Source organism: Triplophysa dalaica, chromosome 19, assembly GCF_015846415.1.
Source record: "Triplophysa dalaica isolate WHDGS20190420 chromosome 19, ASM1584641v1, whole genome shotgun sequence".
NCBI classification, from domain to species: domain Eukaryota; kingdom Metazoa; phylum Chordata; class Actinopteri; order Cypriniformes; family Nemacheilidae; genus Triplophysa; species Triplophysa dalaica.
Genome location: NC_079560.1, coordinates 7,746,966 through 7,763,943, shown reverse-complemented (window position 1 = coordinate 7,763,943; position 16,978 = coordinate 7,746,966). Strand labels below are relative to the sequence as shown.

At 37.9% G+C, this 16,978-nt stretch overlaps 1 protein-coding gene across 4 annotated transcripts in view; it reads right to left on the bottom strand.

Moving 5' to 3' along the window:
- tnksa (tankyrase, TRF1-interacting ankyrin-related ADP-ribose polymerase a) overlaps positions 1-16,978 on the bottom strand; it is a 79,220-nt gene that overhangs the window by 26,672 nt on the left and 35,570 nt on the right. For 2 of the 4 annotated variants that reach the window (XM_056731124.1, XM_056731126.1), the window contains 3 exons: positions 2,902-2,922; positions 1,531-1,625; positions 711-777 (listed from right to left, as the gene is read on the bottom strand). In XM_056731124.1, coding sequence (XP_056587102.1) covers positions 711-777; positions 1,531-1,625; positions 2,902-2,922 — 183 coding nt within the window. The remainder of the gene's footprint in view (positions 1-710; positions 778-1,530; positions 1,626-2,901; positions 2,923-16,978) is intronic. The other 2 variants (XM_056731125.1, XM_056731128.1) reach the window with 1 other exon arrangement.

Sequence of the window (16,978 nt, the reverse complement as noted above, 5' to 3'; positions counted from 1 at the left end):
ATCATTGCACAGCCCATTTAATCTGATCTAATGATTCAATGGGTTTAAGCTGATCTGAGGAACTGCTGATATCATGAGAAGCTCTCCTGGGGGCAGGAGCACACTGTGTACGACTCTGTTCCCGAATCTAGACTTCGTTCAGGAGACAGGTGGTCCGCTCCACAGGGCTCTGTTGACACAGCGAGCGTGCTAGAACACACAGTGAGTATAGCATCCCATGTAGCCGTTTTGTAAACAATAGGAATCTAGGCCAGTTAAAGGCCATATTCGATGGATTTTTTTCGGGCTCGGTGGAGAGCTTCTGTTTGCATGGAGACAAACTGAACCGTGGACAGGACATGCAGGATAATCTAACGTTCAGAAATACAGGATGTTCAGGGGGTGAACTTCTACCTTGAACGTGAGGTAAAGCACGTTAGGCTTTGGAGTCGATCCAGTTGAGCAAATAAACACAGGAACTTTCCAGCCAAAAACAGTCAAATTGCACTATTTTTAATGTAGAATGAAGTGGAAAAAACTAAATGAACGTTGTATTAAACACATCCCTAAGCTCCTACGCTAATTACAAAATGTTTATTGAAACAAAAAATGACTCAAATAAGCCCCTACATATATATTAAGGGAAAAACTCAAGTTTAGTACCAGTTCTTGTGATCAACAGGTCACACATTAAAATACACAACACCCACAAGCACTTTTTCAGTTCGTACCTTCAGCAGTAGCTCTGTAACTTCATAGTGTCCATACGAGCAAGCGTTGTGTAAAGGAACAAGACCACTAAAAATCAAAAGAACAGCAAAATAAAAATAAAAAACTATTATTGTAACTTCATTGAAACACAATGTGCTCTTATGAAAATTTGAATACACACTATTGTTAAAAAGATTATGGGATTAAAAGTCTGAAACTGACTGATAAAAATACAGGAAATCTGTAAAATCTGCAAAAAAAAAAGTTTTATATAAAGAATACAAAGATTTGTTTTTCATTCAATTTTTACTTTACAGAAAAGATGCTCTGCATTTTTTCAGACCTCAAATACTCCAAAGAAAACAAGTTCATATTCACTTCTAAGTAATACAACAATAATATTTGTACATTTATTTAGGAAAAGTAAAACTATATTTTTTATCTGATAACCTTTTCATCACAGTTTCATGTTGCCATACTTTGTCACTCCTGAGGTTTAATTTTTTGGATATGTAACAGTCACTGGACTGGAATGGCGTCAATAAATTTAAAAAAGCTGATTAAATGACTATTTGGAATGATATCTTAATTTTTTCAGCATAGTAGAAAATGTAGTATCTAATATAAAACAGTGGTTCTCCAACTTTTTAGTTGTTGTGTCCCTTTTTTGTAAAGTACATCGCTTAGTGGCTCCCCAAATAAAAACTCAGAATCTTAAACTTTTCATGAAACCAAAAAGAAATTCTGTGTACAATGCTGGAACATCAAGACTTCGGGTTGGTGAATTTCCATATTTCCTATAATGCAAAATCTTGGGCCCCCAGTTTGAGCCACCCTTACCCTTTATCCTTGGCATGAACATCAGCGCCATGTTGCAGCAGAAGCTGAACTATCCGGACCCGGTTGTATCCAGCCGCCAGGTGCAGTGGAGTGGACTACAGGGAAGAACAGAGGTAAACCAATTATAGCGAAACTGTAAGTTCTAAAGGAATCCTGCAAGACATCACATGATACCCCTCTCTGTTATGCTTCTAAAGCAGTCTTAGTGCAGCTGTTTTTATCTTTTCTGATACCAAACTGCCCGGAGACCAAGGGAAGTCTTGGTTTGTCGAACACGTGAGCGCTTTCTCCCCCAGGCTAAGCAGGCTCATGACTGAACTTTGCCGTAAGAAAGTCACACTTCATTACAGCTTTGCAGCTTGAGGACTTGCCTGACAATCCAAGCCTGCGCAAGTGTTTCTGTCTCACTGAGAGAGATTTACACTTTAAGTATCAAAATACAAGCTAACATAAGAACAGGGTACACAACACCATATATTTGTGTGTAGAAAATCTGCATATAACCAAAGTTCCCACAATACGTTTTTATAAAAAGGTGACTATACTTTTTTATTAAGAGTGAATTTATGAAAGTAAATGATATTCCTGTCTCATGGCAACAAAATGAAACTTGTAGAGAGGTCAAATTAACAGTATAGTAAAAAATTAGCGATAAATAAATAAAATCAGAACATGATCAGTTGGTTAAGATGTCAAGCATTCATGCATTCAAGAACAAAACAGAAGACCTAGAGAAAACATCACGATCGAATACAATCAAATGAGACGAGAATCAGGTGGCACAAACCAAATCAAATAAAGGTCATTAAGGTCTCTCATGAAACGCGACAAGGCACACGAGAGTAAACCATGACAGTGATGTATTGCGAGTGAAGCACAATGTGCGAACGCCATGTGTTCCTGCGCCGTCTCCAGCGGTACGCACGGATCGTTCGCCATACAGCCGAAAATGCACTAAACAATGAAAAATCAATCAAAAAGAAATGGGAAAACTTCAAACTGTGCCCTTCTGTGGCAAAGTAATGATAACAAAATGAAGCGAAAAGCTTTTGCGGACATGCACGAAAAAGACGAGAAACAAACCATGTGAAAGTGTGAGTGATGGGGTAGAAGGGGTTTATTTGCCCTCGCTTGTCGAGCACCACGGATTCAAACTATTTTTTTAACAGAGGGTTCAGACCAGGATCAACCCCTTAACACCTGCACCCAGCTTTAGTGGAATGAAAATGACCAACCAAAACAATACGAAAGCTTTGAGAACCAGCAAATATGTGTAATACATAATGTAAAAATAAAACCTAAGATATAATATTAAACCAAAAAGAAATGAATGCAAACAAGCTCAGAACTTTTACTGAAGAAACGACTTACCAGCATTTTTTGAGATGTTGACTGACAATGTTGCCAGAATGACAAATAAAAACAAAACAAAAACAAAAAGCACAAATAATGACATAATGATAGCATTATGTTATTCTGGCACATTCTCTTAATGATGTCTTGTCACTTCATAAGGAACATATGGCTCTTTGTCAGTAAACTCGATGTACAACGCACTAAAGCTGACTGGAATGACGTGATTTTAACAGCGGGAGGATATGTGAAGAGAGTCCTGTAGTCTATCTTTCTCTTTACTCGCAGGGGAGTTTGGAGTGTCTTGATAAGAAAGTCGGTGCCAATTCGATGGCACTCAACCAAAACTCATTTCAGGCGGCTGTGACTGAGAGACCGCACATGTGCCGCAGGCTTTGTGATTCATCCTGTGGCAGAACACTGAGGTCTGCTGACGTCGGATTTGATCATCCAGTGAATTTGTATAATTGGTTAAAAAGGCGAAAATATCAGATCAACCAAACAATTATTTCAAAGGGTGCTGACGAAAATCTGTATTTCTTTCTAGTCATCAAAAACAAACATTAAGTTGAATACATTTAATTTCTAACAGTGAAATATAGCAACGGTGCATATCGCAATGTGTGCAATATCTAAATAATTTTTTTTTTTTTTTTTCTCTTTCACTTAACTGTTGTTGTGATCAAAAACTCGTTGCCAGAATTATCACGGTATCTATAGCGCTATTTTTGTTATACAAATGAACAAATAACAAAATCAGTCAAATTAATCTTTAGTCTTGTTTATTTTGTGCTTTCTTTTTTGCCCAAATTATTATAATTTATTAATTATTTAGGATATCATCATGGGTGTAGAATTAACACAGTATCGTGGGTTTGATATCGTGGTTATTGTGCGTACCGCTATACTTTGGCATCCTCAATTTTTATACTTCACAAAGTGAAGTGTTTGGTTTCGTATTGTAAAAGTTGATCATCAATCAAAAATTACATAAATAAATTATAATACAGTTTAAATTGATTTTAACAACTACTAACTTTATAAATTAAATCTTTTTTTATGTGCACGAGTTGTGCGCAATCCCATTTTTATTCAATATCATGCAGCCCTACTGCTGACCATATAAAAAAGTTTTAGTTTAGATTGACAGTATTTGACAAGTGGATTAAATGCAAGTTTGAACTAATAAAATAAGATAAACATAATAAGTCAGAATACTCCTGAAATGTTTATCTATACAATTAAGTCCGCTTTAAAAGGGGATTAGTTGGTGAATTTATCTAAACAAAATGCAGATTGTACTCTTAGAAATGTGATATTCTTAATCACATTAGACATCACATATCTATTTTGGTATCAAGGTCAACCTACTGTAGAACATCTGTGTACTAAACATCAAGGCTGAAATGAAGTGTTCCATCATAATGTTTCTTATACTTCCACTAAAGCGTTAATTTCACACTAAACCATACAAATAAAATGGACTACCCTTGAGGTAAATACTCTGTGAAAACATTTATTTGAGGATATCTGGCCTGAAAAGCATCCTGAATGTTGCATGTGCATCGAGTCATAAGGTTGAATCACCATGGCGACACAGTCATACAGTAGCCATGGCTACGCTCAATCATTCTGGCCCTTCCTGCCAATCTGTCCTCCCTCCAGAAATCAGACAGGCCTGACAGAAAGGACAGACACATCCTTGCGAAATGAAAAGTAAAACAGAGGAATTGCATCTTAACTGTGGGCTATCAAATCTGATTCGTGCGCGGGCTTGCCATCAATTGTTTAGAATTGCTGTCTCACTCGAGAGCTGTTCCTTTTGAATCACATAAGATGAATGTGTTGCCTAAAGATGTACGGCTGGAAATATTACCCCCTACATACTCCAGTTAGCAACATCTCGACACACCATATTGCCAAAATCAACAACCTTCTTTCTAGCTGTAAGGTTTGTGCTTCGAACAGATTGAGTTGGTTCACTTGTTACAGCGTCCTCACGGGCACATGATAAACCCAGATATTGTATGTTTATGATTTATTGAAATGAATTGAAATGAAACTTCATCCAGATGCTGTCAGAAAGACACAGGTCCAGGTGAACTAGATCCACACAGATGACTTCTAATATAAGACGACATCAAAACAATGTGGCAGGGTTGACCTTTCACCAACGCACCCTGAAGCGTATTAGACAGGCAGTGCGGGTCTGTCGAATGTGAAAGTGCTCGGGTACCTCTGCTCAGTCAAATACAAGCAGCCATAAAAAAATAAATTACTGAAGAATGAAGTCAGTCAGACTGCATAAACACAGAGAAAACTTACTAGCTCCATTCCTAAACCAAGCCACACATTCACTGCACTGATAAAGAATATATAATATAGAAATAACCATATATAGTTATATAGTAACCATACATCATATATAAATAAATAATATGAGTAATATATAAATAAAATATTTATAAATAATGTATATATAAGTAAAAATGTACATACCCTTAGGAAAAAAAGCATTTATTAATTTATATAAATTATCATTTTATTTTTAGTCTAACATAACATGTTAGTTAAAGTTTTTCTGGTGGATTGACGATTTAATTTGATTTACTATGTTCTCTTTATATTTTCTAACTATTACTGAAGTGAGACCATAGTCAATTTGTTACTATGGTTTTACTACATATACATAACCTACAGGAATAGATTAAAGGGATTGTCCTGCCAAAAATGACTTCCATCCTTTATTCACCCTCGTGTCATTCCAAACCTGTATGACATTTTTTCTTCTACAGAGCACAAAAGATGATATTGTTAAAAAAGTTTCCACTTTATGGACACAAAACCCATACACATTTCTCAAAATATCTTCTTTGTGTTACACACCGGAGTCATACGTATATTTTATTGCGTATGGGTGAATAAATTATGACAATTTTTGTTTTTTAACATTTTTCTTATTAAACCATGTTTTAACAATATTACCTTTGAGAAATCAAACAAAAATCTCCAAGAATTACCAGAGATTTTTTTAATCGAAACCAAATCTTAAACCATGACAAAGTCTTTCCATTGCTGAAGGTGGTTTTGAATGGCTAACGTTAAGACAGAGCTCCAATTCCAAAAGAAAAAAATTATTTCTAAAACAGTGAGCCAACAGGAGGAAGATGAAAGTAAATGGACAGAAACATCCTCTGTGTGTTTTTCATCAGTGCAGAAATATCCCTTTGTCTGTGTTTTCATGCCACGGAGGAATTGTGACCTGTAACCATGCCAACGGTGAGTGCTTCTCCACGGTTGTTGCCATGACTGCGGTACATGCTATAACTAGCGTGAAATCTGTGTGGATGGACCTTTAAAAACAGTGCATTGCCTGGGTAAGTAACCCTTTAATGCACCTTCCTTTGCGCAGTTTTACGCATGACGGCGTCAAAAAGGGCTTGACGATGTCTTAAGCATCATGTTAAATCAAACACAAGGTCCAGCGAGAGGAGTCACAGCAGCTGAAGGAAGGGGAGCACACTAATGCTTGCTGTACGCCAAGAGAATCAATAAAAAATTATGCATTTCTAAGCCCGCCGAACTAAAAAAATTCATCCTTATAGAGGCTTCAGACAGCACAGTAGGCTTCATAATCAAAGAACCGCCCGGTTAATCTGTCCTAATCACAATATTACAATGCCCACCCCCCATTGAAGATGGTCCCGATGGAACACAGAAGGCGCTAACAACCAGAGCATCCAGCAGGATGCTATTTCGAATCGCGCCGTCAAGGGTTCAATTTTCCCGGGAGTCGTTTTCTGAAAAGCAAAGACAAATAGGTGCACGATAATTAACTGCAATAATGTCTGTGTGTGAGTAAAAAGCAGAGGGAAAGAGATAAAGGCACAACAAGAGCTTCATATACACCAAAGCTGTGCTCTTTCCCTCTACCTACGTTCCTACGGGGGTGCAGATTTGTTGTGCGAAGAGGGCCTCGAACAGACGACAAAATTTTCCTAAATCTCCATAAATATGCAAATTAAAAAGAAAGAAAAGTTGTGACTAAATGAACATGTTCAAAAGCAATCATTGCGCAGATTGCACGTCACTCATTTTATCTTGCGAGGCAGGAGGCTGCTTCAATTAGATCTCTTATCAGAAGGCCCACACGGAATTCCGCGGAAAGCTCTTCAGATTTCCAAAAAATTGGAATGCCAGTCATTGACAAATACCCATGTGTGCATTGCATGTTATTTGAATTAAAATAGGACTGTGATTATATATTCTCTTAAAAAAGCTGCTACACAAGGTTTCACATATGGAAGGCGTAGAAGAACCATCTTTCATCATTTAATGATAAGTGTGACACTTTGTAAAAAAGATTCTTCAGATGTTGTGAAGCAACTTTTTTAAGAGTGTAAGTGTACTTTTGATGGGAATAGTATAATAATGCTTATCCCTCTCAACCATTGGTTCTCAAACTTTTTTGTTGTAAGTGCCCCTTTGTGTAGGATGCATCGCTATGCGGCCCCCCAAACAAAGACTTTTAACTAAGAATTATAATTAAACCAAAAACAAACTCTGTTATACAATGCTGTTCCATCAATTCTTCTTATTGTTCTGATGTTTGATTGCATAAAATGTATGATAAATGTATATACTTAATAAAATGCCATAAAATGTGTGGATCCCCTAGACCCATCTTGCCCCCCCAGTTTGAGACCGACTGCCCTAAACAATCTGCAACTGACAAGAAAGAAGCAAATAATGATACATGGTAATGAAACTAGTCCCATCACACTATAAAGATAACTATAATGTTATATTTTAGCATCCACACAAAAATTCCATTGTTTATTTCAAGCTTGAATTAAGCAGTTTCTCATTTATTTAACAGTTCTTGCTTTATACATTTCTTTCTGTCTGTTGAACACAAAAGAAGATATTTTAAAGAATGTGGGAAAGCAAACAGTTCTGGGGCACTTTTGACTGCATTATCATTTGTCCTACTATGATAGTCAATGGGGGCCAAGAACTGTTTGGTTACAAGCATTTTTTCTAAATATCTTTGTGTTCATCAGAACAAAGAAATGTAAACAGATTTGGAACAACTGAGTAAATGAAGACAAAACATTTATTTATTTATTTTATAGGCAGAGGGAGAACAAGTGCTTTCCATTTCTGAACAGTGACATTCGTATGCACGCTCAGACTAAAATGACTGTTTATATGCATCTACAGATGTACTGTGAATCTCTCCACTTATTTCACAACCCGTCTATTCTCTCAAAACCAAAGCCAGTCAGGCACAGAACAGGGGATCTGTCTGGAGTAACACTGGATCAACAGCGTTGAAACCTGGTGCAAGCAAATCTGCCTCCTCTAATTCTTTCTCAAGCCTCTTCCCACATCATTCTTCTCCAGCACACATAATCTTTCAGCTAAAGCCTGCAATATGTTAAAGCAAATGTTATCACAGAATATAAACAGCTCTGTTTCACAATCCCTCCCAGTCTAATAATAAGCCATTCAATGGATCAATGACCTTCAGTGTGCTGCCACAGATGAGAACAGCTCCGTTTCAAACACAGCGTTCAGGCGACCAAGGAAGTGCAAGTAGAGAATCAAAATGGCAAAATATTGAATTTATAACATATTTTGTATGCAAAAAAATAATAATCTTTAATATGTGTGTGTTTTGTATTTAAATTCAAATTTTAGGGGATAGTTCACCCAAAAATTTAAATTCTGTCATCATTTACTCACCCTCAAGTTGTTCCAAACCTGTATAAATTACTTTGCTGTTTTGAACACAAATGAAGATATTTGGAAGAATGTTAGCAATTTTCAATTCTGGGACACCACTGCCTACCGTAGTAGGGAAAATTAAAATGGTAGTCATATGTCCCCCAGAACTGTTTGCTTTCCTGACTCTTCACATTCTATTTTTTTACTATGGTGGTCAATGATGTCCCATAACTGAAAATTGGTAACATTCTTCGAAATAAAATTATTTGTGTTCAGGGTGAACTGGGTCTGAAATAATGGCCAGATCTGATAAAAAATGACGACGACAAAACAGACAAAACGCAAACAAGCTTACCGCACATCATCACTGCATTGTGTTTAAAGTTCACACAGGTTAAAGAGTAAATATATTCCTTGATTTTTAAGGTCCTATTTTGGTTTATCTAGTGTCCAACAATAACTTTACGCACATACAAGATGTCAAAACACTATTCTTTTGTTATAATAGGCAGTTATTACCTTCCTTCTTGACTGACTCTCAAATGATTCGTTCGGTGAATCATCCGTCGAATCCCCTCCTTTCCGCCAGGCTACTATGATCTGATTGGCCAGATGGTCTAGTCTGCTATGATCGGTCTACAGCGAACAAGGTACAGTATTTGGGGAACAAGAGAGAAGTTTTCCCGGGCAGTCTTAGCAAAACGTAGGTGGGGACGATATGTAGTGACGTAACCCAGCACCGGTTTGCGAATCGGACTAGGGCATGACTCGTTTCCGTGATTCGGAGTCAACTTCCTTTTTCCAAGGCCATAACTTTGTTATTCATTGTCTTTCAGCTTTACAACTTGGCAGAATGCTTACGTTCACACATGGCAACATTACACTATGTATAAAATGCAATTTACATGATCTCGTAATATGTACTCTTTAAACAACACCAACCTCCAGCATACACTTAACATATAACAGAACCCTGCTCTAACTTAATCTAGAAAAATACTAAGTAGCAAGAAAGACAAGAGTAAAAACAAGCAGGAGGAAAATGAAAAAGTCAATTGTTCAGCCTGGAACAACTGTGACATGATTGATGGGATATGCGGTAGGCAGACGGTAAGTGATTGTTTTTCCCTAAGCCCCTGTAGAAGGCATCTTGATAATGTGCTTCAGTGTGCTGTGTTAATAACGTCCTGCACTTCACAGAGCTCCATCATTTTTAGACCCAGACCGTGCCAAATCGTGCTCGAAGTGCTTCCTATTGACACACGAGCAAGCATGGCATTCAATCCATGTTCTGAGACATCTTCAAAGCCAGCACGTCGCTGATGAATTATTTTCCACCGTTAGAGGCCAAGTCATTCATCTCCGCTTTGATTTTACGCTGTTTTCTTTTTTTTGCTCAGAGCAGGAGACAAGTTATCTGATCGACCATGGTTAAACAATGCAAGCAGGTGAAGGGGCTCATCGGGACAACTATTTTATACTAGAGGTCTAATGTGGATCTGCCTTAAGCTGATTATATGTGACCCTTCATGTGAAAAGCAGGCTAAGTGTCAGAATCGAATTATGAAATAATATGCATTAACCATTCTTTTGATTGATTTCAAATCTTAGACATGGTCATACTCAGTCCATATTAAAGGTCCCGTGTAAGAAATTTAGTGGCATCTAGCGGTGAGATTGCAAATTGTAACCAATGGCTCACTCCACCCCTCACTCTCAAAGCACTATGGTGGCTGACACAGGACTATGATGTTGTCATGTTTCCGCCTCTTTGCTGAAGGAAACACCGTATTTATGTAAATAAGTATGTGCTCTGTAGAGCAGTAACATGGAGTCTTCCATGCAAGGGGACCCGAGGTGATATAAAAAGCTCATTCTAAGGCGATAATAACATTATGCTTCATTACGTTAGGTCTTTATACTCCTCTCAAGACATAGTTATGTATTTTATATTGCATTTCTGTCAAAAGATCCTCAAAAAAATACACATTGGACCTTTAAAGATATCCAAGTGACATTTACACAGAATGTTCATGTTTATGTATATGTATTAAACTGTAAATCACATGTAAATAGCTGGTTTTCACAGACTGGGTCAAATATAACTCAGCCAGTTTGGTTAGTCTGAAATAAAACCGCAAAAAATGATATTCTTTATCTAAATCTTGGTCCAAGGAAAAACTAAATACGCAATAAAAGAAGATAAATGACCTGCTAAGCAAAAGTTATTAAGCTTGTTTTCTGAAAACCTAATGCATATATTAAAAGGCACTGAATACAAATGTAATGTGATTTGTGGCACCGGCAGAACTTTTCATTTGATTTCAGCATAAACGTGCAAAAACAAATGAGAAAAAGCTGGCAGTCGGAAAACATACTGTGCATTCTCGAAAAACACTTGTTAATATAAACAAGTCAACTTATCAGGTAATTCAATCTTGTTTAAGGAATGTTTGTTTTTTTTACGAAAAAACAAGACAAAGATATTTGTTTAAACTCGGTGTAAACCTGACATTAAGATGCTCTCTGCTTAAACACGAAGTATTATAGCCATTGCCATATGTGCGCAATGCAGCAAAATACATTGTACATCTGTCGTTTCTAAGAGCTGGATTTAATCAGTTTGACCAACTGAGCAAAAAACACTTCAAAACATAACCCAGGGTCAAGATTCTTCTATTTTATTTAGCGTCCGTTCTGTATCTGCTGATAGTTGAGTGTTCTCTCACATTTTGATGAAAAGCCTGTCCAATCAAAATGCCCTTCCTATGAAACACGGCTACACAAAGAGCTTCTCTGCCTCAGATGAAGTTCGTCTTTTTAGTGTGTCCGTAAAAGCAGTATGATGAGCAGTGTCTACGTCTCCACGGATGCTCTTTTTTTCCAGATGGTAGAGTAATGACTTGTCTAACAGACAGCTAAAACTATAGCGGCACACCCTCACTGCCGGTTGCGGCCAAATCACCGTCTCTTTAAGTGACTCAACTCCCTCACAGCCCAATAAATGAACCCTTTAAAAGAGCCGTGAGATACCAGCCGGCTCCTTGCCCTCGGTCCCCCTGGCCGTTCGATAGCATCGCTAAGTTCTGGAGGCGTTGATAAGGAGATTATACTTGTCTCAGTAGGGCGCAAGATGTGCTTCCATCCCTGACCCTCCACCAGTGTCCTCTGGGGAAAACACATACCACCTCGTTCAGTTCCCACTGCGCCTGGTGTGGATGCAAATAACGTTTTTGATTCTCATTAGCGGCCTTAGGTCAAGCAGTGCGGCGCCGGTGTCGACTCGCGAGAGATGCTTGCACCGGTAAGAGTGCTAATGAGGAGTCTCACTAAACAATTGACAAATAAGTAGGACTTGGCCACTCGCACATCTCATAACCCCTTAGCCGCTGCTTACACGTGCCGTGCACCCACACAAACCCAGCACCTGTAGTAAAGTACATTTTTGAGCTGTTTTATCGCAGTAGCTTTAACCTTTAATCGTTTAATATCCAGCATCTTTGGAGCTTAAAATATTGTAAAATGTACGCAAGGTTGACCTGGTTGCAAAGGTGAATGCAACGTAACAAGCCAGCTGCCACGAAAGATAATCCAAGGTGGATATAAACACCAGAGATGAGGCTTCAAAAATAAGAGGTTCAGTTCACAAGAGCTAGATAGATAAAAGCGGAACAGGATGAATCAAAACGTTAGACTGAACAAAATAACAAAAATAAACATATAAATAAAACATGAAGCAATCAAAACAATTTGAGAGACCCAGCACTTGAGGCGGTATTTTGGGTACCGTCATTTCTCAGTTTTAAACATTCTTCAAAATATCTTCTTTTGTGTTTGCCAGAAAAAATAAAGCAAAAGGGTTTAAAATGACAAGGGGGTGAATAAATGATGACAGACGTTTTATTTTTGGGTTTACTTTCAGTAAGACTGGTGGTCTGTTTCCTCACTCAAGGCTTTAAAGACGACAGCTAACATTCTTGCTTCAGATGGTCACGGCTCTGTGGGGCACTGGATCTTTCACAGGTTGTGGTAAATTGCAATACGTGAGCATCGACCACGTGCCGGCTACTCACATGCAGGCAGAGGCAGCCAAAAGCCCAACCTGAATACAAAACAGTTCAGGGGCCACATTTAACACGCTAACGCTTCGGTGAGCGAGAGCTGCTTGAGGGTCATAGCAGCCACGAAATGCTGAAACAACACGGCCATCGAGAAAATATGACCGAGGATAATAAACTACTGCTTACATGACGTACTTTAAGAAAGACAAAAGCCAATAAAAATATCCATATACTATTTTCAGGAGAAACAAAGAAAATATATATAAGGATACTTTTAAAGGACAGTACAACCACAAAGAAATATTGTCATCATATACTCACTTCCAGGAGTACAACACAGAAGTATAAATTACTTCTTTGTGTAAATGGTGTTTTCTGGGCTTTATGAAGCTTAGCAGTGCGATTTACAATCCATCTGGAAAAAATTAGTTCTGTGAAACATATCATTCTATGGAAGTGAGAAATAATATACTTCAAGTAGATGACAGAATTCCCATATTTGGATAAACTATCTGTAATAAATCTCCATAAAATGGAAGGAAGGAGGCGGGAACCGGCAAACATTTAAACATTTAATAAAGTAATATAACAACCGGCGGCCCCTCACGGACGACCGCCGGCGAACAAAACATAATATAAATACAAATACAAACATAACACAAGTTCGGGCCCGGTCCTCTCTCTTCGACGGTCCGGCCGCTCGTTCCTTTTATATGCTCCCATCTCCTACGTGATTCGAGCCCGGTGTGCGCACAGCTGGCGCTCATTCACAATTACTCTACTACACTATCCCTTTAAACTATTGAAAAATAAATAAATATATATAGTGTATAATATATATAATATACTTATAGTGTTCTTCATTTTATTAATAGCTGTAATCGCATTAGAGTATGTCACACAGCCCACAAACTCTTCAAATTTGAAAGAACATTGAAGGAAAATGTATCTGTAATAACACAAACAACTGAGAAACAGCAAATAAGAGATAGTTAAAAATGAACTGTGGTAGTAAATCTAACAGCTACACTTTTGACGATTGCTGCCTTGAGACCCATTTAATCTGAGTCATAAACTAAAGAATAGAACTGTCAAGACCTTTGCCTCCTACGCTACATGAAGACATTGTGAAAATACTGAAAGTAGAATGGAATCCACCAAAGAAAAAAGACATAGTAAGCACTGCAGACTTATTCTTAAAGAATCTAGCTCTTACACCATGTCTTCTCCACACCAGACAATACGTAACTAATTTCTTTTGATCTTTTTTATGTTATTTACAGTTTTTGTTCACACCAGTCGTGACACTGATATGTGACAGGCTACAATGGTTTCGATATTACACTTTTTTTTTTAATGTCAAGCATTAGGGCTGGGCGGAGTGACGGAATATTCCGCGGAAAGTAAATAAGATGGCGTGGCTAACTCGGTGTTCTGCAAGATGATTCTGTTTCCATGGTTCCAGGGTGTTCTAACCATGGTTTTACTACAATTACATTGAAGAAAAATGTTTTTACTACAGTTAAAAGGAAAAAAACATGGTTACTGTAGTAAAACAATGGTTATCACAAAATTTTGAAGTTTTGAAAACCATGTTTTTATGTAAAAACCACAGTAAACAATGGTTACTGTAGTAAAACCATGGTTTTGCCCCAAGTAAACAATGCACCAAAAACCATGGTTACTACACTCGTTTATTTTCGTAAGGGTGCTGGTGCAGGGGTGCAGTGATCTGCGTGTGCATTTAAAAAGGCGAATTCTCACTTACATCAGACGTCAGGTCGCTTTGTAAAGCTGTTAATAGTTTTAATAAAGTTTAACTTTAGGTGAGCCATGTCGAAACTTGCCTTGAAACGAATGATGATGCTAAAGCTCGCCACTCTTTAAACGTGATGCGCTGCTACTGGGAGACGCATGTGGAGTCAGCAGAGACTCGCAGAGCAAAGATAAGAGCGAGAATAAACAAACTTAAAAACAGAGAGTCGCAACACACTAAAACTGTGCATCTAATCTATATAAATAAATAATAAATCTGATTATCAGAACTTAATTTTATATCTTTAGTACATTTTCATAACTTGCCTTCATTTTAACTATGGTGAGCATTTAAGTGAACTGTAATAAATAATTAAATCAATCTAAGAAAAATAAGGTATAAGATATAGAATTAAAAATATGAGATTGTTACCGTGAATTATATCGTTACCTTGAAATAAAACGATTAATTCCGTGAAATAGATTTTTGGTCATTCCGCCCACCCCATTCAAGTCTTATATCATATCTGTTATGGACACAATGTTATATTTAAGGTACCAACAGAATGCTTAATTTAATTCCAATCTGTTACCGCAAAACCACATTGTAGCGTTAACCTTGCGGCAAATCTCTCATGTTTCATCAAGTGAACATTACACCAGACAGTATTCAGAACGATGGGAGAGATCTCCGTCTGTGTGGCAGAGATGAGATGTTTACCAGCAGAGAGGGCTGCATGCTCTCTCATCATCACCTCTCATTAGGATGGATGTTGAAAGAGGTACAAGCCTGTAGGGTCACGCTGTTAAACTAAATGGATGTCCAAAAATAACCAAACATAGTGCTTTCCAATTTGCTTCCCCATTAAAAAGCTATCCGAGTCCGCTAACTATTCTATGAAATGCAAGATATGGGTTTCACATGTAATGGAAAAACGCAACGGCAAAATCAATATTATTTTACAAGTGATGTGCTCTGTACAGTCCAATAAGTGTGTGGAAAACAGCAAGCAATAAACTGAAAGCCCAGGGCCATCTGTTTCAGCGTTCAGGGTTCAACATCATGGCTGCTGAGGCAAACATATAATTATGAAATGAAAAGCGGTTCACTTGTATCACAAAATGCGAAGTAGGATGTCACGCCAATGATATCCGTGCCAAAGACACTTACACTTCTGCCAAGTGGAGAGGCAGATGTAAGCCTATCACTTTTGACAAGTTAAAGCACAGCAGGAGGGCAGATAACATTCTTGTATTCTAGCAAAGACGATAAATTATACATTTATTGACAATATGTTGCAGTTCTACTACATTTTCTGGTGTAAAGAGCAAAGCTTATAGGGATAGTTTGTCCCTATCATTGTTCCAATGAACACAGAGAAAGATATTTGGAAGAGTGTTAGCAATTTTCATTCTTGGACATCATCCACTACCATAACACTACCATAAAATTAATTACTCCGTAAATTAACATCCATCCACATTTTTAGAGAATTGTGTCCATGTTGCATTATTGTGAGATTTATATGCACGATTACGTCTAACGGAACCCAAAGGATGTAGTCCAGGTTTTGCATACAAAAAATACCTCATCTCTGCGATACAAACTTTAATTTGAGTTTATGAAACAACATTTATGGTACGGTTGAAATGTTTGTCAAAAATACGGTTTCATTGTTACATTGTTAGATTTTGGAGATCTATATTCCCTCATTTAAGTAAACAGGAATTAGTCTTTGACTAAAATAACTGCACGGAGGTGTCGCAAATATGGCTGCCCAATGGGATGACGTCCCAAAAGGGACTTTGTCAAAATGCTTACAGATTCTGACAGGGAATCAAAGGCAGCCATGGTGATGTGCAATGTGATGTGGCTACAGCAGTGGACCTGCTGGGTCCACCATCACCAGCATATGGTGTTTTTGCTTACAGACACCAAACGGGACAAAAAAACATAACCTGCTTGATTGGTTGTGGTATAATGACACAACGGCACAATAAAAACTACAATATTGGAAACAGTGTAGCCAACACAAACATCGCACACCTTGAAACAGAGAAATTAGGTTTTCAATGTTCTCTGAAGAAAAGTAAAATCCAAATGTTGGCATGCTAGTACTAGGAGTGAGAACATTTTGATAAAAAAATCACTCGTCACAAAACACTGCTTGGCAGAGAGATGCGAAGAAAGAAGACCAAGCGGGGCTTCTCTGTCTGAGCACAGAATACATCATTCAACCATATGGGGGTTTGGCTGTGGTCCAGCTAAAATCTGCTGCATGGGGGTGTTTGTGGAGGAAGGTTCTGTCTCTACACAGTGCCGGCGGACGCTGTAACGTAAATCACTTATTTCATGGTTGCAGCTCGAGTATCAGGTGGATGAAATGGGCTATGAAATTAAAGGGACAGAGCTCTAAATAATATGCTTCTTCCACCTCACAACAATTTTTCAAGGTCTTTCACCTCAGCATCAATCTGCGGTTACTGTACAGAGAGTCTCACAGCGCTAGAGCCAGTCGTTTCATTTAATATATGTCATTTGGACATGT